The 25890-nt window shown below is 40.8% G+C and overlaps 1 protein-coding gene across 1 annotated transcript in view; it reads left to right on the top strand.

Moving 5' to 3' along the window:
- LOC132401336 (protein eyes shut homolog) overlaps positions 1-25890 on the top strand; it is a 1222700-nt gene that overhangs the window by 1150920 nt on the left and 45890 nt on the right. The window contains exon 32 of the mRNA XM_059983465.1: positions 4997-5164. Coding sequence (XP_059839448.1) covers positions 4997-5164 — 168 coding nt within the window. The remainder of the gene's footprint in view (positions 1-4996; positions 5165-25890) is intronic.

Raw genomic sequence — 25890 nt, 5'->3', positions numbered from 1 at the left:
AGTGCTGCTCCTCCATGTGTGTTTTCTTCATCTGGATTAACTTGTGATCACTGAATACTTCTGAAAGCCTTCAGAGGACAACTGAGTTTGATTTAATCAGTTTGCAGAAAAAATGAACTGCTCCATATTTCTATCATAACATTTCAAAGGTGAACCACAATGCAATATAAGGGTTTTGAATTGCAGAGGAAATATTTTCATCTCCAGAGTCTGGTTATGATGGTGCCCAAGTGTGAAGAGATGAGAAACATTTCTATCGTTCTCTCGCTGGTACCTTTACCCATTGTTCCATTCTAACTTGTACAACAATTGTTCAGTTACATCTTGATAAACCTAGCACACAATAGTAAATCCTTCATTGTCTGTCAGAATACCATGTACCATCCCTTCATCTTCAATGCCACCATGTCAAATCATTACAACATCTCTGGTCAAGTTTCTTTCAATATCCTGAAAGCAAACTGCCTCCTTCCTCATGGAGACTTGACCAGTGTAGGTCACTTATAACCTTTGGTGAACCTGGCTGTTGTCTTCTCATTCCAAGAACATCTTGTATTCCTTTTGTGTTACTTTCAAACAGAATTTGCATAGCCGTTCCAAAGCAAGTACAACTTGCTCTTTGGTGCTCTGCTTTAATTGTTTCCGATGATGAGAGGTGACGATATAGGTGTACAAGATGATAAGAGATATAGATTGAGTGGACAACCAAAGTATTTTTCCCTGGGCAGAACTGGCTAATGATAGTGAGAGGCATAATTTTCAGGTGGTGTCAGACATAAATTGTTTATGCATTGAGTGGAGAGTGCATGGAACACTCTGCCACGGGTGGTAGTAGAGGCAGGTACATGAGGAGCATTTAAGAAATTCTTAGATAGGCACATAAATGATAGTAAAATGGAGGGTTATGTAGGATGGAAGGGTTAGATTGACCTTAGAGTAGGTTAAAAGATTGGGACAATATCTAGGCTGAAGGACATATACCATATTGCAGTGTTCTATGTTTTATGTTCAACATCTCTGAGCTTTCTCTTACATCAAATATTTGAATTTAGAGCCCTTCTAGTTGAAATACTATATTATTAGGGGATTATAGTGTGCTTGATCTGGAGGTGATAATGTCCAGAGATTCTTCAGAAGTCAAGAATGAGGCACAAAAATTGTGTTTACAGTCATTTTATTACATGTTCATAACAAAGAATTAACAGTAAAGTAGAGCTACAGTTAACTAACTCTAACTGTACCAAACTCTCCCCACTGTAAGTAAGGAGAAAAGAAAAGAACAAAGAATTGTGTGATTTCTATTAGTTTTAAATAGGTGGCACAATAACATAGTGGTTTGTATAACACTGTTACAGCACCAGCTACACGGTTTCAATTCCTGCCACTATCTGTACATTGTCCCCATGACTATGTGAGTTTTCTCAAAGCGCTCTGATTTCCTCCAACATTCCAAAGGCACATGGGTTGGTAGGGTAATAGTTCACATCAGTGTAATTGGGCAGTTTTGGGCTCATTGGCCCAGAAAGGTCTATTGCCCTGCTCTATCTCGAAATAAAATAAATTTGCACAATAGTCAGTGTTTGTACTGAAAAATAGTTCAAGTTGGATAGCTAAAAGAATTATCTGATCGGAGCAGCTTCTGAGACAACAAGGACAGCTTTGGGTTACTTATGCCGCCATGATGACCCGTTCTTACAAAAAACTACAAAATACAGAACCACCTATACTATAAGTTACTGAAAATGCATTAAACATTTCAAATCAAATCAAATCAAGTGTTGTTGTCATTCAAACTATACAAGTCAAGTCACTTTTATTGTCATTTTGACCATAGCTGCTGGTACAGTACATAGTAAAAATGAGATGATGTTTTTCAGGACTATGGTGTTACATGACACAGTACAAAAACTAGACTGAACTACGTAAAAAAAACAACACAAAGAAAGCTACATTAGACTGCATGAAGTGCACAAAAACAGTGCAGGCATTACAATAAATAACAAACAGGACAATAGGGCAGTAAGGTGTCAGTCCAGGCTTCGGGTATTGAGGAGTCTGATAGCTTGGGGGAAGAAACTGTTACATTGTCTGGTTGTGAGAGCCCAAATGTTTTGCAGCCTTTTCCCAGACGGCAGGAGGGAGAAGAGATTGTATGAGGGGTGCATGGGGTCCTTTATAATACTTTTTCCTTTGCGGATGCAGTGTGTAGTATAAATGTCCGTGATGGCAGGAAGAGAGACCCCGATGATCTTCTCAGCTGACCTCACTATCGGCTGCAGGGTCTTGTGATCAGAGATGGTGCAATTTCTAAACCAGATAGTGATGCAGCTGCTCAGGATGCTCTCAATACATCCTCTGTAGAATGTGATGAGGATGGGGGGGTGGGAGATGGACTTTCCTCAGCCTTCACATAAAGTAGAGACGATGCTGGGCTTTCTTTGCTATGGAGATGGTGTTGAGGGACCAGGTGAGATTCTCCACCAAGTGAACACCAAGAAATTTGGTGCTTTTTATGATCTCCACCGAGGAGCCGTTGATGTTCAGCAGGGAGTGGTCGCTCCGTGCCCTCCTGAAGTCAACAACCATCTCTAATGTTTTGATCGCATTCAGAGACAGGTTGTTGGCTCTGCACCTCCTCTCTGTAAGCTGACTCGTCGTTCTTGCTGATGAGACCCACCACGGTCATGTCATTGGCGAACTTGATGAGATGGTTCGAGCTGTGTGTTGCAGCACAGTCGTGGGTCAGCAGAGTGAACTGCAGTGGACTGAGCATGCAACCCTGGGGAGCCCCTGTGCTCACTGTGATGGTGTTGGAGATGCTGCTCCCGATCCGGACTGACTGAGGTCTCCCAGTCAGGAAGTCCAGGATCCAGTTGCCGAGGGAGGTATTCAGGACCGGTAGGCTCAGTTTTCCAATCAGTTTCTGAGGGATGATTGTGTTGAATGCTGATCTGAAGTCTATGAACAGCATCCGAACGTATGTGTCTTTTTTGTCCAGGTGGGTTAGGGCCAGGTGGAGGGTGATGGCAATGGCGTCATCTGTGTACACATGGAGACAGCTGAACAAGACAGTGTTCCTCTGGGCCCCAGGTGCATCAACATGCTCCTTCAAAACAGTGAGAAAGGAAACAAAAGAGCAGGGTCACATAATAAAAATCATCTTTAGTCTAAGACCCTGAGTGACAAGTCCTGCAATTTGATGATTCCTGTCAGTCCAGCCTGTAATTCCACCAATCTAACACCGGAGGGCAGCACCGAGAGGAGAGGCCACCCCCTGAACATGAAAGTAAGAATAAAGAAAGTTAAACTAAAAGAAAAATGACAATTTAGACCTTAATCCTACAAGCCTGATCTGCTGTGTACCTTCAGCATTTTGTGTGTGTGGTTTTGAAAGATGGCAGCATCATGATTTAAGCCTTAATTACAAATATTAAGCTCCTGTAATGTTTCTTTTACATGTTGAAATCAAACTTGCATCCACCATCTCTACTAGCAAATTGTTCCATTCTCTCACCACCCTCTGAGTAAAGAAGTTCCCTTTAATGTTCCCCTTAAAAATGTTACCCATCAGCCTTATCACCTGGACTCTTGGTCTAGTACTCTAGTGTCTCCTGACCTCAGTGGAAAAAGCCTGCTTGCATTTATATTATCTATACTCCTCATAATTTTGTATATCTCTGTCAAATCTCCCCTCACTCCCCTACATGCTAGGGAATAAAGTCCTAACCTATCCAACCTTTCCATATACTTAGGTCCTCAAGTCCCAGTAACAACCTTGCAAAAGATCTCTGCACCCTTCTAATTGTATTTGAGATTGTGCAGATTTGTTTTGTGCAGATTAACTGCTATATCTCCAGTAGTACTTTCAAAGTATTTAATTGACAATCATGCTCTTTTGCAATGTCCTGGATGCTATCAAATGAACCACAGTTGTCATTAAAAGAACACATCATGCAAGTAGAAATGAAGGCAATCAACTAAAGCTAAGAGATGTGAAGGAATTGAAAGCATGTCATTACTGCTTCTCAGACAGTGAGCATCATCTCTGTTGAACTGAGTTTTCTATCACTTATTTCAAGATACTTTGCTTCGTGAGAAGATGTCTAATTTATAAGATGACATATGCAATCTGAATTCAATTTGAGCTAATTGCTGATTTATTTAAGATTAATGAACTCCTTGTTTTTTAATCAGGAAGTTATCACATTTTGTGATTCAGAATGTGCCCTCTTATGCTATTTTCAGATCGACTCTGTAGAAAGACTAAGACAGATTAGGAGAATGGGCAAAATAGTGGCAGAAGGAATGTAGAGCATGGAAGAGTATGGTTATTCACTTTTGTAGAAGGAATAAAGGCATAGAACATTTTATAAATGGGGAGAAAATTCAAAAATCAGAGATGCAAATAGAATTGGGAGCCGTTGTGCAGGATTCCCTAAAGGATATGATCTGCGCGCACTGGAGTTTAGAAAAATGAGGGAGGATCTTATTGAAAGGCCTAGAAAGAGTGAATGTGGAGAGGATGCTTCCTATAGTGGGCCACTATAAGAAACATCCTGTAGGACCAGATGGCTCCGAACAGGAGGACATCCCTTTAGAACAGAGATGAGGAGGAATTTCTGTTGCTATAAGATTGTAAATCTGTGGAACTAATTGCCTCAGATAGCTGTGGAGACCAAATCATTTTGTATATTTAAAGTGGAGGCTGATAGCTTCTTGATTAGTAAGGGTGTCAACGGTTATGAGGAGAAAGGAGAATAGGGTTGAAAGTAATGATAAGTCAGCCATGATGGAATGGCAGAGCACTCAATGGGCTGAATGGCCTATTAGGCAATTCATCCCTTGAGCTGGTCTCTACAGCTGCCTTGTGTCATATGGTCCTAGGATTTGTGTCAGAAATTTAACAGGTGTTCATATTTGTCTGTTTCATTTATTTGTGTGGACAAGTACAGAACTGCTGGGTTCAGAGTGTAATTTGCCATCTACTCTCTTTCAGATATCACTCTGTTCTTTCCATCCTTCAGTGGAAATGCTTACCTAGAGCTTCCATCACTTACAACAATACTGAGACGAGATGCTGCTGTAAGTGGAACAGAGGTTGAAATAGATGTGACACTACATCTCACAATAAAGGCAGTTTCTTCCAGTGGAACGATTCTCTACAGTGAGTATCTACGATGGTTTGATGATGCATTTGTGGTGCTGACTGATTAATTTGTGGGTGTAAGAATTAAGCTGTGTAGGGTGTCATGGAGTCATGGAACATTATATCACAGAAATAGGCCTTTCATCCCATCTAGTCCATGCTAATCCATTATTCTGTCTAGTCCCATTAACTTGCACCTGGACCATAGCCCTCCATACACTTCCCATTCACTTACAGTACGTATGCAAATTTCTCTTAAATGTTGACATCAAAACTGCATCTACCATTTCCACTGGCAACTGGTTCCACACTCTCACCACCCTCTGCATGAAGATACTCCATGCCCCCCAGTTTCCCCTTAAGCACTTCATCTTTCACTCTTAACCTCTGAACTCTAGTTCTAGAGTCTCACCCAACCTCTATGGAAAAAGCCTGCTTGTGTTTACTCAATGTACATCCCTCATAATTTTGTATGTGTCGATCAAATCTCCCCTCATTCTCGTACATTCCAGGGAATAAAGTGCTAAACTATTTAACCTTGCCCTGTATTCCGGTCCTCAGGACCTGGCATGGTCTTTGTAAATTTTCTCATGCTCTTCCAAAGGGGTTGATATCGTTCCTGTAGGTCCGTAACCAGAACTGCACGTAATAGTCCAAATTAGGCCTGTATCATACAATTTCAACATAACTTCCCAACTTCTGTATTTAATACTTTCACTTATGAAAGCAAATGTGCCAAAAGCTCCTTTTAATCCTGTGACACCACTTTTAAGGAATTATGGATCTGTATCCCAGGTGGGTGGATGTTCTTGGGAAGAATCAGCAATGACTTGCTAGGCCAAATGGCATGCCTCTGGTCTGTAATTGTTTGAATACCACCTTCTCTTACCAATCTAACAGCATCTAAGTGGTCCATTATGTCACCCTATTGGATAACTTAATTTTTTTCAAAGCAGAGCATTTTCCATATAGTAGGAATAAGCCAGGAAACAGCAGACCCCTGGGCCTTGATCAGTTGTAGGGAAATTGCTGGAGAAATTCTGAGGGACAGGACTTACTTACATGGAAAGAGAGTGTGGGGAAGCTCCATAGAATTTGATACAGTCTCATATGTCTCATAAATTTTATGTCTCATAAATTTGAATGGACTATTTTGAAGAAATAACCAAGGTGAGGCAATTTCATTTTGTGAATATGGACTTCAGTGAGGTTTTTTTTAACACCGCTCCTGTTAGACTGTTAAGGAACAAGGAATTTAAGACAAGTTTCTGGTCTGCATCAAAAATTGGCTGGGTGATAAAAGCAGAAGGGAATAGCAGATGTTTTCCTGACTGGGAAGCTGTGATAAGTGATTTACTGCAAGGTTTGTATCGAGACTTTTCTTGTTTGAATGAGAACCTAGGAGATGAGGTTATGAAGGTTGTAGGCGACACAATAATTGGTGCAGTCTTGGATAATGAAAAGAGTTGTTTAAAAGTACAACAGGGCATAGATCACCTGAAAAGTTGTGCAGCACAGTAGCAGATGAAATTTCATTTAAGCAAGTTTGAGATGATGCACTTTGGGAAGTCAAATTCCATTAGGATGTATAAATAAATGATAGAGACCTTAGGAGTATTCATGTACAAAGAGACCTTCAGGTGCAAGACCACAGCTCTCTAAAAGCAGTGACACTGATAGAGATGGGTAGTGAAGAATGCATTTGGCATGCTTGCTAAGGCACTGAGTATAAGAGTTGAGACATCATGTTGCAGATGTACAAAATACTGGTTAGACCATACCTTGAGTAATGAAAACAGTTCAGGTCACCACACAACAGGAAGCATACGTTAATAATAAAAAGAGTGCAGAAGAGATTCATCAGGATGTTGCCTTGAATGAAGGACAATAGTTGCAAAGTTCAAAATTCTAAATAAATAAATAAATAAATATTTTTTTTTTTAAACTGAGCACATGAATTGTAGAGACCATGAAAATGAGCCAATGATTGTGGAATCAGTTCATCAGAGTTGTGGTAAGTGATATTATCCTCTATAGTTCCAGAGCTTGATGGTTAAGGGGTAATAACTGTTCCTGGACCTAGTGGTGTGGGCCCTAAGGCTCCTGTAGCACCTTCCCAATGGCAGCAGCAAGAAGAGAGCTTGTCTTGGATGGTGGGATAGACTGGTTTTATTCTCACTGGAATGTACGAGGATAAGGGATGACTGTATCAAGGTTTACAAAATTGAGGGGCGTAGATTGCATAGATTTTCAATATCTTTGTCACAGGGCACAGGAATCAAAAACTAGAGTTCAGAAGTTCAAGGTGATGGGAGAAATTTAAAGGAGGTCTGCAGGGTGAGCTTTTCATTCAGTGTCTGATTATTTGGAACAAACTGCCAGAGTAGGCAGATACTACTTAAAGGAACTGTTGCTGTGGCTTGTGTTCTGCCTCACTATGGCGGTGGGAAGGCTGAGGAGAGAGAGGTCAGTGTGGAAATGGGAAGGGGATTCTGTCTATAACCTCAGTCCTGATGCAAGGTCTCATTTGGCATTTTATTCAGACCCTCTGAATGAAAAGCTTACGCTGCAGATCTCCTTAAAATTTCTCCCATCATCTTGAACCTCATCCTGAGCCACTGAGTTCTTCCAGCTATTTATTTTTTTATTTGCTTCAGATTTCAGCCTCTGTCATCTCCTGTTTCCCCACAGTCGTTCTGCAGTTCATGTACTGTGGTGAATAACCAGGACTGGCTTCTGACCGTTGCCTCATGACACCACAAAGTGTCGGAGCATCAGGCCAAACATAAGCATGGAAACATCCTTCTTACCACCAACTGCCTTCCCTCAGCAGAGTTAATACACGCCCATTCTGAACAACACCTCAACACATCACTGGAAGTGGTAAGAGTGCAGAATGTACTGTGGCTGGAGACTTCAGTGTCCATTAGGGAGACTTGCACCTGAGCTGACCAAACCAGGTGAGTCTTTCAAGAAAACATGGGATGAACTAGTCTTCAAATCCAGCCAGCCCATGCATTGATAGGAACAACCATTGAGGAGACTTTTTTATACAGAGTGCAACATCCACTATGCTGTATGTTACTACCAATTTGCTAATTGGGCTGATTCAGATTAGAGTCACAGCTCCAATCCTGTGGGGCGGTGAGCCATCAGCAAACTCTTCTCCACAATCTGCAGGCTCACAGCCAAGGATGCTTCTGTCAGGAGAGCGACATAGAGAGCAGCACCAAACAGAGCTGAAAATGAATTGTCGGTCTTACTAAGGCTTAGCAGAGGACCACTTGCATGAATTCACCTCCAAGCTCTCAGGAAAATAGACCTCAATTCTTGCCTCACCCGACTGTGAGTGGTGGTTTACAATTAAACAGTCATTTGAGAAGGGTACTCCATATATATCCTCTATTTCGAAATGGATGGAAGCACACTGTATTTGTACTTTTACTATAAAATCCCTCTTCAAATGGATCCTCAACTTCCTACCCAGAAGACCAGTCTGTGCAGGTTGGTGACAATATCTCCTCCTCACTGATGATCAACACTGCCATACCTCAGGGATGTGTGCTTAGTCCACTGCTCTACTCCCTCGATACCCATGACTGTGTGGCTGGGTATTACACAAACTGCCATCTATAAATTTGCGAATGATACACCCATTGTTGGTAGAGTCTCAGATGCAGATGCAAGGGCGTACAGGAGCGAGATATACCAGCTAGTTGTGTGGTGTCGCAGCAACAACATTACACTCAATGTCAATAAGATGAAAGAACTGATTGTGTACTCAGAGAGAGTAAGAGAAGGGAACATGAACCAATCTTCATAGAGGGATCAGAAGCAGAGAGAGTAAGCAATTTCAAGTTCCTGGACGTCAAGATCTCTGAGGATCTAAACTGGTCCCAGCATATCGATGTGGCTATGAAGAAAGCAAACCTCTCATTAGGAGTTTGAAGAGATTTGATTTGTCAACTAAAGCACTCAAACTTCCATAGATGTACCTTGGAGAGCATTCTGATTGTATCATTGTCTGGTATTGCGGGGTGGGGGTGGGGTGCAAAGGACTGAGAAAAACTATGGAAAGTTGCAAAATTAGTCAGCTCCATTTTGAGAACTAGCTTCCGTAGTACCTAAGACATCATCAAGGACCAGTGCCTCAGAAATGTGGCGTCCATTAATAAGGATCCCCATAACCAAGGACATGCCCTCTTCTCACTATCACCATCAGGAAGGACGTACAGAAGCCTGAAGGCACACACTCAGCGATTCAGGAACAGCTTCTTCCCCTCTGCCATCTAATTCCTAAATAGACATTGAACCCATGAACACTACCTCACTTTCTTAATATTTCCATTTTTGCACTATTTTTAATCTATTCAATATATATATATACACACACACACACTTACTGTTATTTATTTATTTATTTTTCTTTCTCTATTCTCAAGTATTGCATTGAATTGCTGCTGCTAAGTTAACAAATATCATGACGCATTCTAGTGATAATAAACCTGATTCTAATTCTGATAATCTATTACACAGCATACCTTTCCCAATACACCTGGAAGGGCTTTACTATCCATGAAAGCATTTTAACAGCCCATAAATTATATAAACATACCTCAAGCAGCTCTGAAGTTAACAGATCAATCCGTTTCTTTAGCCTCTGTAAAAATTGCTTGCTTTGAGTATTTTATATTCCCAAAGCCCGCTAGTACATCAAATTTTGGTTAACCCTGTACAGAAACCTCCCCGATAAAGCAGTGTCCCTAACAAAATTGCTTGACATATTCTATTTCCTCTTGCCAATTTTAAGATTGCATTAGTGTTTTCCACCTGTGATATCATCTCCCTCAGGAAGGTGAAAAAGACCTCATGGAATTCTGTTAAAGAGCAAGCTCCTCCAACCAACATCACTAAAACAAATTATCCAATCACTGCACATTGGAATGACCATTTGCAAACTCAGTGCAGCATTTTGTACATTACAGCAGTGACTGATTAGACGAGTATTTCTTTAGAACATGTCAAAGTTTTATGTCATGCGGTACAGGCACAATGAAAAAATTGCTTGCAGCAATGTCACAGTATGTAGATTAAGACAACACACAAAACATAAAATTATACTTAAATTATACATACATTTTACAAATCAATGAAAAAAGTGAGCAATATAGAACAGTAGTGCACAAAAACAAGCAGAAACAAGTTGACTGCCGGTAATGCAAGAGCTGATTAGAGTTCTACAGGTCAGTTCAAGAGCTAGTGGTTGAGGAAAGTAGTTGTTCCTATACTTAGTGGCTTCTGTAATCCTGGCTGATGGTAGCAGTGAGAAGAGGGCATGGCCTAGATGGCGAGGTTGCTTGATAATTGAAGCTTTAATGATAGGGAGGGCTGTTCATGTGTTCTGAAAGGTAGAAAATAAATGCAATTTTTTTCATTTTACAACATTGGAATTTTGGAGGAAATCAGAACACCTGGAAGAAACCCATGCAGTTACACGAAGAACATGCAGACTCCTTCTAGGTAGTGGCAGGAATTGAACCCAACCACTTATTACTGTCCTGATGAAGGGTCTCAGCCCAAAACATCGCTAGCGCTTCTCCCTATAGATGCTGCCTGGCCTGCTGTGTTCCACCAGCATTTTGTGTGTGTGTTGCTTGAATTTCCAGCATCTGCAGATTTCCTCGTGTTTGCACAGTATTATTGGTGCAGTAGTGATGTTGCACTAACAACTGTGCTACTGACCCCACTTCTCTTCCTCCCCCACCCCCCACCACCGTTTGTATGTTAATTCCTTGGAACTCTTTTCACAAAGGGTGTTGGAAACAAAGTCTCTGAACATGTTTCTATCTCACGTATATTGGTTCTTGACAAACAACAGAGTGAAAGGCTTCCAGGAGTGGGAGGGAATGTGGAGTTCTTGTTGCAGTCAGACGATATGATAGACAAGATGACTAAATGACACAGCAAATTCAAGGAGGAAGTGGCCCACTCCTATTTAATATCGTATGTTAACATCTTTGAATGATTCAAACAGGCTCCCGGAAAGAACATAGAGTAGAACGGGGTTCCCAACATGGGGTCCACAGACCCTTGGTTAATGGTAAGGCTCCATGGCATAAAAAATGTTGCGAACCCCTGCGGTAGAACATCGAATGATACAGCGCAGTACAAATCCCTCAGCTCACAATTTTCTTCTGATCTTTAACCTACTCTGTGATTAATCTAAACCTTCCCTCCTGCATGGCCTTCCATGTTTCTATCTTCCATGTGCCTACCTAAGAGTGCTTAACGTATTTGCCTCCACCATCACCCCTTCAGGGTGTTCCACTCACCCACCACTTTCTGTGTAAAGCAGTTACCTCTGACATCTTGCCTGTACTTTCTTCCAGTCACCTTAAAATTAAGCCTCCTCATATTAGCTGTTTCCACACTGGGGGAGAAAACTCTGGCTGTCCACTTGATCTATTCCTCTTAATCGCCTTCTACACCTCCATCAAGTCACCTCTCATCCTTTTTTGCTCCAAAAAGAAAAGCCATACCTCACTCAGCTTATCTTCATAAGACATGCCCTCTAGTCCAGGCAGCATCCTGGTAAATTTCCTGCGCACTCTCTCTAAAGCTCCCACATCCTTTCTATAATGAGGAACTGAACCAGAACTGAACACAATATTCTAAGTGGAGTCTGACCAGGGTTTTGTCGAGCTGCAACAATGCCTTGCAGCATTATCTTGGTTCTGAGAAAATATCTGTAAAACATGACCGGGGGCTGCATAACTGTCTGTTAAAGACCATAACTGAGGATAATAAGGATAATTAGTATAGTAAAACAAAGGGCATTTCTAGGGTCATGGCTCCAGTGGAAAAACATTAGTTCCTTGTTCAATTCAATATTCAAAGTTACACTTGGGAATGTGAAGGAAGAATTTTGAGTAGCTTGCTTCTGCTGAAAGATTATCTTTTTTGTTAGGTTTCCTCCCTCAGTCAAACTGAATGCTTTGCACAGGGGGCTGATCACTGTTGTGGCTGACTAACCTGAGCCATGAAGAAGCTGTAACTGGGAGATGTAGAAGTCTTTATTTAACACAGCCAATCTTCTGGACAGAATCTAGTTCTGCTCTCCCATCACAAAGTTTTACACTTTTTGCACATAAAATAAATGATTTACTACATTTTCAATAGGGATAAATAGCTACTTAATATTAGCATGTTGGATATTAAATGCCTTACTTTGCAGAGTTACTTACTTATAGGTGGAGCAAATCCCAATTAGCAAAATCCCTTTGAATATTCAGTCCTAGTGGCTGGTACAAGAGCTTCTGCGCACAAACTCTGGAAATACCTTTTTGTTACAGTGTTGGGAGGTGGCGCCCTGAATATGCAACTACACAATATTAAGTGGCAAAATGGACCTGACCATAACTCTGCATTCAGTAACAGGGAAATGTTTATATAGGAGATGGTCACGTAACGTCTTCCATATAGGTTTCAATCACCACCGATTAGCAACAACATTCATTTATTGCCTTCCCTGCTTAACTTCAATAGTACAGAATCGCAAAGTCTTACACACAATGATTTGTTTCAATAGCCTTAAGGTATCAGTTGAAATTAAATCATGATTGGATTTTATTTCCTGAAGACTAGTTCTCATTTTCCATAATTTCTTAATTGCAGAATAATCCTAGCAATCATTGCATTGTAAGGGGGAATCAACTTGAGTCAATTGACATTTCAATCTTCTTTAAATCTTCTGGAATATATTTTATAATTTGTCATTTATTTGTGGTAATATTACTTTATCTGTTATGTGTGAGTTGTATGTACTATGTTATGCGCCTTGATCCAAAAGAAGGTAGTTTGGCTTGGCATTATACATATATAAGGGTGAATGTCAATAAAATTGAACTTGTCTTATTTATTTTATGTAGAGATGCAGCGTGGTACAGACCTTCTGGCTCAATGAGCTATGCCACCCAGCAACCCAGCTATTTCAACCCTATCAAACAGTGCTTCATCTAGACTCTCAAGACTGATTAAAACAGACATTGGTGTCACTCAAGAGCATACAGAAAGCAGAGAGTGATATAGGTAGGAGATAGATACTCCTACCTATATCAGCCAGGTAGATGACTAGGCAGGTAGTGTAGGAGCCTCCTAGCTCTCTCTGTCATATATTTTCTAGATACTGCTGGGGCATAGCTTATCAGGAGAAGGGGGAAGGGAATTTAGGGACTTGGGAAGAAAGTTAAAGAAAAAAAACACATTTAGGGTGGTAACTCGAGGTATACAAAATGATAAGAGGCATAGATTAGGTAGACAGTCTCATTCCTGGGGTAGAAATGTCAAATACTAGAGAAGAAGAACTTAAAGCATATTTGTGAGGCAATTTTTATTACACAGAAGGGTGGGTTCCTGGATCACACTGCCAGGGGGAGTGGTGAAAACACCATTAGACAGGAATGTGAGCAGGCAGGGGAAGGTTATGTAGTTATGTATAGGCAAATTGGGTTTGTTTAAATTGACAACATGGTTGGTGTTGTGTTCTTTATATTAATACGTACCATGGGTTACTAATAAAGAAACATCTTCTGGAAGAAATAGAACTTTTATTTAACAACAACAACCATGTTCTTACAATGCCATATTTTTCTTGATCTTTCTATCATTTCTGTGCATGCTCAGATCTCTCTCCAATCACATTCTTAAATGTGATATCACCACATCTTACTTTCCTTAAAAAGCAAAACAATTAGCAACATTGGCCATAGCAAATACATAATTTAAAATGTTTCTATCAGTTTGTCTGGGGGTTTACGAACATGAGTAGACCTTCTAAGTGGTTCACACAGTTCTTGTGTTTCGTTGTTATTTCCATGTTTTGTCTGGTCTGCATCAGTTAACTGAAACTCTGAAGTTGGCTCCGTCTTGAGGTCTTTGCGATTGCTTCTTAACACTGATCCTTCTTCTGTTTGGACCATGTATGATCTGGGTTGTACTTCTTCAAGTACTGTAGCTTTCTGTGTCCATGTATTCATTTTGTCTTGTATCCTCACTTCATCTCCTTGGTGCAGGTCAGGTAATGGATGAGAACATCTGTCAAAGTATGTTTTCTGCTTTGCTTTGTGTTCATCTTTCCATCTTTTCACTTTTTAACCTCCCTTTGTTCTCAGGAGACTCTCATTTATTGGCAGATTGGATCTCAAACAGCGTCCCATCAAGAGCTGAGCAGGTGAAGTCCACATTCAAGTGGAGTACTGCGATAGGCTAACAAAGCTTTATAAAAATCACCTCCACTATCTTTTGCTTTGTGCATCGGCTTCTTGATAATTCTTACCGACTTCTCAACATTGGACTGAAGGAAAAATGGACTGGATGTTGTATGAACCAAAGCCCCATTCCTGAGCAAAATGTCTCATGCATTCACTGTTGAATTGTGGATCATTGTCTGTGAAAACTTCATCAGGTACACCATGTCTGGAAAAAACTGATTTCATGCATGTAATTATGTTCTTTGCTGTCATTCTGCTCAAACCACATGCTTCACAATACAATGAGTAGCAATCTGTAGAAATAGATAATCATTGTTGACAGTTACAAACAGATCCATGCCTACCTTCTGATCAGGTCTCTGAGGACTAGGATCTGGATGCAATGGCTTCTTAGGGTTGCTAGGTTGGTATTTAAGGCATATTTGACAAGAAGACACCAATTCTGCAATTTCTTAATTCATCCTGGGCCAATACATTACTTCCCTTGCCCATCTCTTACACTTTTCAATGCCTAGGTGGCCTTCATGAATTTTCCCAAGCATTTCTTTTCAGAGACTTTTAGGAATTACAATTCTGCTACCTTTGTACAATATCCCATCCATGACAGAAAGTTCTGATCTGTGGTTCCAATATTCTTGTACTTCTGAGGTACAGTCCTGCCTATTATCTGGCCATCCATCCATCACCACTTGTATTACCTGACTGAGAATTTTGTCCTTCTCTGTCTCAAGACACAGCAGTTCCAACTTTTTGGGAGCAACAGGTACAGTCTCTATGATGATATCAACAAATGCCTGAACATCAACAGTGTCCCTGTGACTGTCTTTTGTTGTTGGATCCACAGCTCTGGAAAGTGTGTCAGCTGTGTACATGAATTTTCCAGGTGTGTATGACACATTCAATACATATCTTTGCAATTTGATCATCATTCACTGAATTCGCAGAGGACAGTCAATTAAAGGTTTCCAAAACAATGCAATTAGAAGCTTATGATCAGTTTCAACATCAATAGATTGCCCTGACACAAACTGATGAAATCTCTCGCAAGCAAAGATAATGTTGAGCAATTCTTTTTCAATTTGGGCATACCTTGTTTCTGGATCAGATAATGAACGAGATGCATATGCCACTGGTAGCCATTCCTGATCATGTTTTTGGAGTAATACTGCCCCTAAGCCTGCTTGAGATGCATCACATGAGATTTTGATGGGTCTCTCAGCATCAGAGAATCTCAACACAGATTCTTTAGTGAGCACTTTCTTGAGATTTTTGCCATGCCTTCTCCTGTTCATGATTTCATCTCCATTCATTTTTCTTTTCTGTTACCTGCCTCAATGGAGCAAGCTCTTCCGAAAGATTGGGTATGAATTTTCCCATGTAGTTGACCATTCCCATAAACCTTTGAACATCCTTTTTACATTGGGGTCTTGGCATGTTCTCAATAGCAGAAACCTTCAATGGATCAGGACGCACACCCTCATTGCTGATGATATCACCCACAAAGATAAGTTCAGTCACTACTAGCTGACATTTGTCTTTATTCAACTTTGCCTTGCGTGTTGCCTCTAAGACTTGTCTGAGTCTGGCGTCATGCTCTTGTTTAGATGATCCCCAAACAATAATATCATCCATGGAAGTATCTAAGCCCTCAATGTGCTCATATAGCATGTGAATGGTTTTATGGTACACTTCAGGACCTGATGCAATTCCAAAAGGAAGCCTAAGAAAACAGTATCTGGCAAAAGAAGTGTTAAAAGTACACAATTTTGAACTCGGTTCATCTAGTTTAAGTTGCCAGAATCCAGAGGATGCATCTAATTTAATAAAGAACTGTGCGTTAGCAAACTGTGATATAATTTCTTCACGAGTAGGCAATTTGAAATGCTCTCGATTCAAGGCTCTTGGATCTAACCAAATCCTCAGTTTTCCATTTTTCTTATCAACAATGACAAGCGAATTGACCCATTCAGTCAGTTCATCTTTTTTTTGTGACTCCAAGCCGTTCCATTCTGACAAGCTCTGTTTTCAGAGATGACGTAATGAAAAGTTTCTTAGCCAGTGACATCATGGATTCCGAAGCTCTGCAGAGCATCAAAGCTTTTTCCAAGTCTATGTCTTGTTCTCTTAATAGTCTTTCTCTCAGACCATTATCCAGAATGCTACGAACAATTCTGTCTTTAATGAGAGAGTCTGTCAGTTTTCCAAACTCACATGTTTCACTCCGGTGTCTCCTCAGTAACATATTGATCAATAGTTCCACCGTCTCTCAGCTTATTTGTAAAAAATTTATATCGCTTAAACGTCACATTACACTTCGGTACACAAAATGCTTCAAATTTGTCCATTATCGATTTTAGATTTAAATTACCTCCATTTTCAAAAATAAAATTATTATATACCTGAATTGTGTCATCACCTATTACATGGAGTAAAAGTGTAGCTTTCCTTTTCTCTGGTTTTTATTCACTCCGATCGCCGATAAATAAATTTCAAAATGTGGCATAAATTTTCTCCAATTCTCAGCTATGTTCCCAGACAATTGAAATGTTGGTGAAAGTTGTGAAACTTCCATTTATAAAACTGTTAGCAACACCAAAACTCTTTTTTCAGAAAATTATCTTCGATTCTCCAGTGTTAGGAAATGTATTATTCTTCCAGACCAACTTCGGACACTATGTTGTGTCTTTATATTAATACGTACTGTGGGTTACTAATAAGGAAACATCTTCTGCAAGAAATAGTACTTTTATTTAACAACAACCACGTTCTTACAATGCCATGTTTTTCTTGATCTTTCTATCATTTCTGCGCACGCTCAGAACTCTCTCCAATCACGTTCTTAAACATGATATCACCACAGTCGGCACAGACATCGCTGTCCGAAGAACAATTCAATGACCTATGTTCTGTTATGCATCACAATACCCAAGCTTGTTTTGGGAAGACTGACCAACTTAATGCCCCAAATGAGCTCTTTCCACATAATTTATGAGACAACTTAAGATAGAACAATTATTCTTGGGATGCTAAAAGGGATTCTATAATCCTGCACATCATCTGAGAACTGCACTCACAGGCGGCAAGGAACTCTGAAACTCCTCATTTTCAGATCTGTGCTTCCCATCTGTTGTATTCAGCCTTAAGAAATTTAAATACCTTCTTTGGAGTCTCAAGTGGGATAAGATAGACTGAAGAAATAGAAAATAATCATGATGAACACCTTCAACTGGCACAAGCCCATGACATTCATGTTAGCTTTGGGAATTTGCTTTGAAGTTACTGACATCATTGTTCACCGAGAGACATTTGAAGTTTACATGGGTTGGCATGTCAGACATTTGATTAGCATCATCTGAATTGATGTACCTAGGACGTCAGAGGCTGTAATGCTTGAAGCAATTCAACAATGAGGTCATACTTCAATAAGCAAGTGAGCTGCTGGCTCTAATAAAGGTGATTCTTTGCCACTTGGAATGAACTGAGGCATCATAGCAAGCAGTAGAGTGCAACGACATGGAGCTGTTATCTTTCTGTCTGTAAGGGAAAATAGACAATCACACTTAAATATGACAGGGCTTTCATTTTATTTCCTGACTAACAATACCAGTTGACATTTAATTTTAACATTCAATCTAATGTGGGATTTTGGAGGATTGATTCACTGACATTACGAGCTCTGATATAGCTAGTCACAAGTTAACCAGGTGATGAATTTATCAGCTTCTCCCCAGAGACTCTGATCCCCATCTCATCTGTTGTCCCTGAAGTTGCTTATGCTGCCTAACTCCATCAGTTGCTAGACTGAGTCTCAATTAAAAAGTGATCAATGTTAATTTTAAGTGGAGCATGCAAGCTTGGCTCAAAGTCATGAGAAGGTGTATTTGTTTTATTAGATCGGGGGGTCGGCAACCCGCAGCTCCGGAGCCACATGCGGCTCTTTTACCTCTCTAAAGACAAAGGTGATATTGAACAAATAGCGTTGTTCTGCCGGTATGTAAACTCTGCTGGGCCACAGGAAGAACTGATGGAGTTGATACATCTAAAAGACCAAACACGGGGGGAGGACATCTGTGAGGCTGTCTTGAATTGTTTAAGAGCCAAAGGAATAAAGACTACCCACCTGGTGTCAGTAGCTACTGATGGGGCACCGAATATGATGGGAACGCACAAGGGAATTGTGGCTTTACTGCAGAAGTCACTGGACAGAAAGCTGCTGATTTTTCACTGCATCTTGCACCAAGAGGCACTGTGCGCTCAAACATTTCCTCCAGAATGCACAGAAGTAATGGATGTTGTCATTCAGATTGTCAATAAAATAATGGCAAAAAGTTTAAATCACCGTCAATTCCGTTTGTTACTGGACGAGCTGGAAAGCGCATATTCTGATCTCCTGCTGCACAACAAAGTCCGGTGGCTGTCCAGAGGGGAGGTGCTGAAACGCTTTGTCGCGTGTCTGGAAGAAGTGAAAACTTTCCTGGGCAGCAAAGGGCTGGAAAAGCTACACTTCATGGTAGACATGACAGCGCACCTGAACACGCTGAACACAGCTCTTCAGGGGAAAGGACGCACAGCCCTGCACATGTTGGAGGATGTTTTGGCATTCAAGCGCAAGTTGACAGTGCTTGCCAGAGATTGACAGAAAGGCACTTTGTCTCACTTCCCCAATTTGAGAGAGTTCAAACAAGGTCACGACATGATAAGTTCGGAGTATTTACATTCTGCAATCATCGCAATGCAAACATCATTTGGGTAACGCTTCTGTGAGTTCAGAGAGGAAAAAAACACATTATCCTTCCCGGTCACTCCCCTAAGCTTCGATTCATCTCTACTGAATACGACTGCATTGGCAGGTGTGAGTAAACCTGATTTTGAGATGGAACTGGCCGACATAGCCGACAAAGACATATGGGTGTCCAAGTTTAGACGCTTGACAGCAGACCTTGAAGATGTTGCCCGTCAGAAGGCCGTTCTTGCTCAGAATCACAAATGGAGTGATATTGAAAACCTCCTAAAACCGGACAAACTTGTGTTCGAAACATGGAATGCTATCCTCGACATTTATGTAAACATTAAAAAGTATGCGCTTGGAGTCCTGTCGATCTTTGGATCCACATATGTATGTGAGCAGGTGTTCTCCACCATGAACTTTATTAAAAACAAACATCACGCACGCTTCACAGATGACAGCTTGCGATCCTGTGTAAAGATGAAGGTGACGTCATACAGCCCTGATGTGCAGATGCTGTGCACTGAGGTCCAGGAGCAGAAATCCCATTAACCAAGTATGATACATATTTTAATTGCCTATTATTTTAGGAATATTCATATTTTTTCATTGTTCAGTGAAATAGTCCTTTTATTTTTCAGGTTGACAGCTGGCTGACGTTATTTTTGGTTTGCTGCTGGCGGAAAATTTAAGTTCAGCGTTTTTCATAAATACAAGAAGAACTCAAATAGACATTGAGTATTTTACTTAAAAGTAACCTTCAACCCAACATCTTTTTTTCAGAGTTCAAAATGTTTTTGTTGCATGCAGAAATGTAATTTCGTTTTCTCTGCAGGAGTTCATCAATTTCATAAATGCAACACATTATAGTTTGTTTATACATAGCATAAAGGCAAAAAAAACGTTGTATGCAGTGTTATTTCATTTTAAATGTCAAACGGGTTTTGCGGCTCCCAGTGTTTTCTTTTCTGTGGGAAACGGGTCCAAGTGGCTCTTTCAGTGGTAAAGGTTGCTGACCCCTGCACTAGATGTTGAAGTCTCCTGTGTTATATTAACAATTTGCTGATAAGAATGTATGGTGATGCTTGCTAGCTGCTCCAACACATCTTTAGGTGTGTTGGTTATCACAAATGATGCATTCCACTGTATTTATCAATATGCATGGGATAAATAAATCTGAGATGAACAGGGATGGGAAATGACTCAAATGAACCAGAAATCCAGCATCGGTTTATTAAGTAGAACAGTCTGTTCCTCAAAATTCAAAGTGTCTCTATTATCAAAGTACATGTAAATCACTGTATACTACCCTGAGATTCATTTTATTACAGGCATACTCAATAAATCCATAATAGGGTAATAAACATAATAGAATCAACGAATGACCACAGCAATTGGTGTTCGACCTGTGCAAAAGACAACAAACTGTGCAAATACAAAAAGAAAGTAATAATAATAAATAAGTAAACAATAAATATTCAGAACATGAGATGAAGAGTTCTTGAAAGTGAGTCCATAGGTTGTGGGAACCGTTCAGGAATAGGACAAATGAAGTTTATCCCCTCTGGTTCAAGAGTCTGATTGGTTCGGGGGTTAAAAACTGTTCTTGAACCTGATCGTGTGAGTCCAGAACTCCCGTACCACCTTTCTGATGGCAACTGTGAAAAGAGAGTATGCACTGGGTGGTCGATGTCCCTGATGATGGATGCCGCTCCTGTGACAACACTTTGGCAGGTGTGCTCAGTGGTGAGGAGGGCTTAACCCATGATGAACTGAGCCATATCCACTACTTTTTGCAAAATTTTCTGTTCAAGGACGTTGGTATTTCCATATCAGTCTGTGATACAGCTGGTCAATATACTCTCCACCACACATCTAGAGAAGTTCATAAGTTTTTGGATGTCATGTGAATCTTTGTGAGCTCCTAAGGAAATAAAGGTGCTGTCTGCTGGCTGTACTTTCTTTGTAATTGCACTTGCATGCTGGGCCCAGGACAGATCCTCTGAAATGATAACACTGAAGAATTTAAAGTTGCTGACCCTCTCCAACTCTGATCCCCCCCTGAGGACTGACTCATGGACTTTTGATTTACTTCTTCTGGTAAATAATCAGCTCCTTGGTCTTTCTGACATTGAGTAAGAGATTGTTGTAATGGGGTCACTCCACCAGATTTTTAGTCTCCCTCCTATATGCTGATTTGTCATCACCTTTGATTTGGCCTATGACAATGATGTCATTAGCAAATTTGAATGTGGCATTGGAGCTGTGCGTACCTACACCATCATAAATGTAAAGCAAGTAGAGCAGAAGGTTAAGCACACGGTCCTGTTTTCTGCAGATGGAGATTGTGGAGGAAATTTTGCTTCCAGTCTGAACTGACTGGTGTCTGCAAATGAGGAAATTGAAGATCCAATTGCACAAGGAGTTGTTGAGGCCAACGTCTTGAATGTTATTAGTTTTGAGGGGAAGATAATATTGAACGTCGAGCATCTGGATGTATACAGCTTTGCTGTCCAGATGTTGCAGGGATAAATGAAGAGCCAGTAAGATGGCATCTACTGTGGACCTGGTGGGCAAATGGGAGTGAATCCAAGTCACTTCTCAAGCAGAGGTCGATATGTATCATCACTATCCTCTCAAAACACTTTATCACAGTGGATGCAAGTGCTACTGGATGATGGTCATTGAGGCAGGTTATCACATACTTCTTATACACTGATATAATTGAAGTCTGCTTGAAGCAGGTGGGTACCTCAGACTGCCAAAGAAAGAAGTTGAAAATCTCAGTGAACACTCCAGCCAATTGATCAGTACAGGTCTTTAGTTCTTGGCCAGGTACCCTTTCTGGGCTGGATGCTTTTCATGGGTTCACCCTCCAGAAGGCTGCCCGGGCATTGGCCTCAAAGACTGAAATCACACGATCATCCGGAGCTGTGGGGGTTCATGATGTTTTCTCCATGTTTTAATAGTCAAAGCAAGCATATAAGGCATTGTGCTCATCTGGGAGCGAAACCCTGTTGTTGCCTATGTTGCTTGATTTAACTTTATAAGAGGTGATAGTATTCAAACCTTGTCACAACAATCAAACATCCTTGATTTAAGTTTAGTCTGGACTTTGCCCGTGAGATAACTTTCCAGGGATTGTACCTGGACCTCTTGTAACTTTCTTGGCACCAGACTTTGATGCCTCTGATCTGGTCCTCAGCAGACTGCAGATCTCATGGTTCATCCAGGGCTTCTGGTTGCAGCACAGTCTGAATGATTTTGTGGGAACTCACTCATCTACAGCTCTGACATCATAGTGTATTTATTCAGATCCACAGATGAGTTCTTGAACACATCCCAGTCCACCATCCCTAAGCAATCCTACAACCACACTTCTGCACCCTATGACTCTCTCTTTGTTGTCCTAATCTCTGGAGTTTTTCTCCTTCTCCTCTGCCTGTGAGCAGGTAGGAGCTGGTCAGCCAAGGCCAAGTGTTCCGATTTACCAAAATGCAGTCTGAGCCTGAAACAGTAGGCATTTCTTATCATAGAATATCATTGGTCTAGTGTGTTGGGATCTCTGGTGCTACATTTATGCTGATGGTAATTGGACAAGCCTGCCTGAACTTCCTGACTATGATTTGAAATGTGTCTGGATAGACTGTTTCTTGTTTGTTGACTGTGTCATGCGGTATTTCAAGTGCTTGATTATTGTCAGCCACTGGTAGTTTGTAAAGTGCGATCAGGAATACGAGGGAGAACTCCATAGGTAAATGGTAGCATTTGATCATTAGGTGTTCAAGATTGGGGAAACATGAGTTCAACAAAACTGTCACATCGAAGCACTACTCAGATTCATAAATACTGTGCTATGGTAAATATGTGATTAAACTATCTTAGATTTTCTTTTTAAGCAATGATAAAAATGAACAATGGAGACTAAAGAGACTGCTCATGCTGGAATCTGGAGCTAAAAAAGCAATCAGCTCGAGGAATTCAGATGGTCAGGCAGCATCAGTGGAGGCAAAGGGATAGTCAATATTTTGGATTGATACGCTGCTTAAGACTGGATGCAAGGTCTCAGCCCAAAACACCTCCATGCCTCCACAGATGCTGCCTGTTTTGCTGAGTTCCTCCAGCAGCTTGTTTTATGGCTTAAAAACGAACAGCCAATTGCTGATGATACTGTACACTGCCATTGTTGGTAGAATATCAACCTAAAACAAGGAGGTCAGACGGATTGACTGAATGAGCGGTGTCACAGCAACAACCTCACAGTGTCAGCTACACCAAGGAACTGATTGTGGACTTTAGGAAGGGAAAGTTGGAAGAACGTATCCCAGTCCTCATCAAGGGGGTCAGCAGTGGAAAGGATGAGTAGGTTCAAGTTTCTGGGCATCAACATCTAGTCGCATCTATCATTGTCCAAACACTTTGATGCAATTACAAGGAAAGCACACCAATGGTTGTACTCCTCAGTTTGAGGAGATTGGGTATGTTACCAAAGACTGCTACAGATTTTTGTAGATGTACTGTGGGTAGCATTCTAACTAGTTCCACCACAACCTGATATGGGGGCTCAGAAGAGACTGCAAAATGTCATAGACTCAGCTCCATCAGGGGTACAACCCTCCCCACCATCAGAGACATCTTTGAGAGACAGTGCCTCAAGAAAGTGACGTGCACCTCTAAGGACCCTTACCATCATGGGCATGTCCTTTTCTTGTTATTACCACAGGCAGGAGATGGAGAAACCTGACTCAACAATTCAGAAACAGCCTCTTCCCCTCTGCCATCAGATTTCTGAATGTTCCATGTACCCATAAGTACTACTATTCATCTTTTGCACTACTTATTTATATTTGTAATTTACATTAATTTTATGTCCTTGCATTTTTGCAATTGTACTGCTACTACAAAACAACAAAGTTTATGTCATTAGTCAGCGATAATAAACCTGACTCTGATCTATTGCTTCAGATATTAAATCAGTTCCATCACTCTTTGCACTTCCAAAGTAGAACATAAACTTAAGGACCAATTCAAAAGGAAATAAGAGAGTACTGGCAAATTATGGAATAAATTCTAATTCATGTTCTCATGTTTATTCACAACTTTTGCTCATTGGTTGTTTGTCAGGCTTTGTTTATGTATAGTTGTTCATAAATTCTATTGTATTTCTTTATTTTCCAGTAAGTGCCTGTACGGAAAGTAATCTTAAATTAATATACATACTTTGATAACAAATTTTCCTTTGTCTTTGATAAATTTTACATTCACTTTGATTTTTGACTTTGAAATTGGCAGGGCAAGTTGCAAGATTTGTATAGAGAACTCAGTGGGTCAGATATAGAATCTGAGGTATAATTTAGACAGACGTACTTTATTGATCCTGAGGGAAATTGAGTTTCGTTACAGTCGCACCAACCAAGAATAGTGTAGAAATATAGCAATATAAAGCCATAAACAATTAAATAATAATAAGTAAATTATGCCATGTGGAAATAAGTCCAGAACCAGCCTATTGGCTCAGGGTGTCTGACACTCCGAGGGAGGAGTTGTAAAGTTTGATGGCCACAGGCAGGAATGACTTCCTATGATGCTCAGTGTTGCATCTCGGTGGAATGAGTATCTGGCTGAATGTACTCCTGTGCCTAACCAGTACATTATGGAGTGGATGGAGACATTGTCCAAGATGGTGTGCAACTTGGACAGCATCCTCTTTTCAGACACCACCGTCAGAGAGTCCAGTTCAACCCTCACAACATCACTGGCCTTACGAATGAGTTTGTTGATTCTGTTGGTGTCTGCTACCCTCAGCCTGCTGCCCCAGCACACAACAGCAAACATGATAGCACTGGCCACCACAGACTCGTAGAACATTGTCAGCATCGTCCGGCAGATGTTAAAGGACCTCAGTCTCCTCAGGAAGTAGAGACGGCTCTGACCCTTCTTGTAGACAGCCTCAGTGTTCTTTGACCAGTCCAGTTTATTGTCAATTCGTATCCCCAGGTATTTGTAATCCTCCACCATGTCCACACTGACCCCTTGGATGGAAACAGGGGTCACCGGTGCCTTAGCTCTCCTCAGGTCCACCACCAGCTCCTTAGTTACTGCATTTGATATGCTCATCAGAATTTGTCAGACCTCACTCATCACAGCTGGTGTAGTGGTGGGGTAGTCCATGTGGTTACTTGTTTGTAGCATATTGATTGATGTAATCACAGCTGTTCAGAAGGCCATTAAGAGTCAGCCATAGAGCTGCTGGAGTCACATATAAAACAGACCAAGGAGACACAAAAGTGCAGATGCTGGAATCTGGAGCAACAAACAAGACATGCAGTAACTCAATGTGTCAGGCAGCATCTCTGGAGGGAAATGAACAGTCAACACTTTGGGTCGAGACCCTTCATCTAGACTGGCTAAGGATCCTATCTGCATGAGGATACAGATTCCAAAACAAAAGCAGAAATGCTGGAAGAATCACAGTTGAGCAAAATCTGTTAAATTATCAATTTGTCGTAATTGTCAAATGGACAATTACGTAATGGTCCATTCATCCAGCAGCTGTGTTCACACATATAAGTCTCATAGGACTTTTTCAACAATTTTTATAGCGATGAGATTGCACTGATGAAGCAATGATACAACATAACATTTTGTGAAGCCAGAGTTATTCAGGTATAGATGAGTGAGAGGTGAACTACAGCATTCTTACTGCACTTGTAATAATACGCTGCAGCTGTGAGCTTAGACATTGTTTC

Source organism: Hypanus sabinus, chromosome 10 (assembly GCF_030144855.1).
Source record: "Hypanus sabinus isolate sHypSab1 chromosome 10, sHypSab1.hap1, whole genome shotgun sequence".
NCBI classification, from domain to species: Eukaryota; Metazoa; Chordata; class Chondrichthyes; order Myliobatiformes; family Dasyatidae; genus Hypanus; species Hypanus sabinus.
The sequence above is the reverse complement of the archived record's forward strand: the minus strand, read 5'-3'. Positions and strand labels throughout refer to the sequence as shown.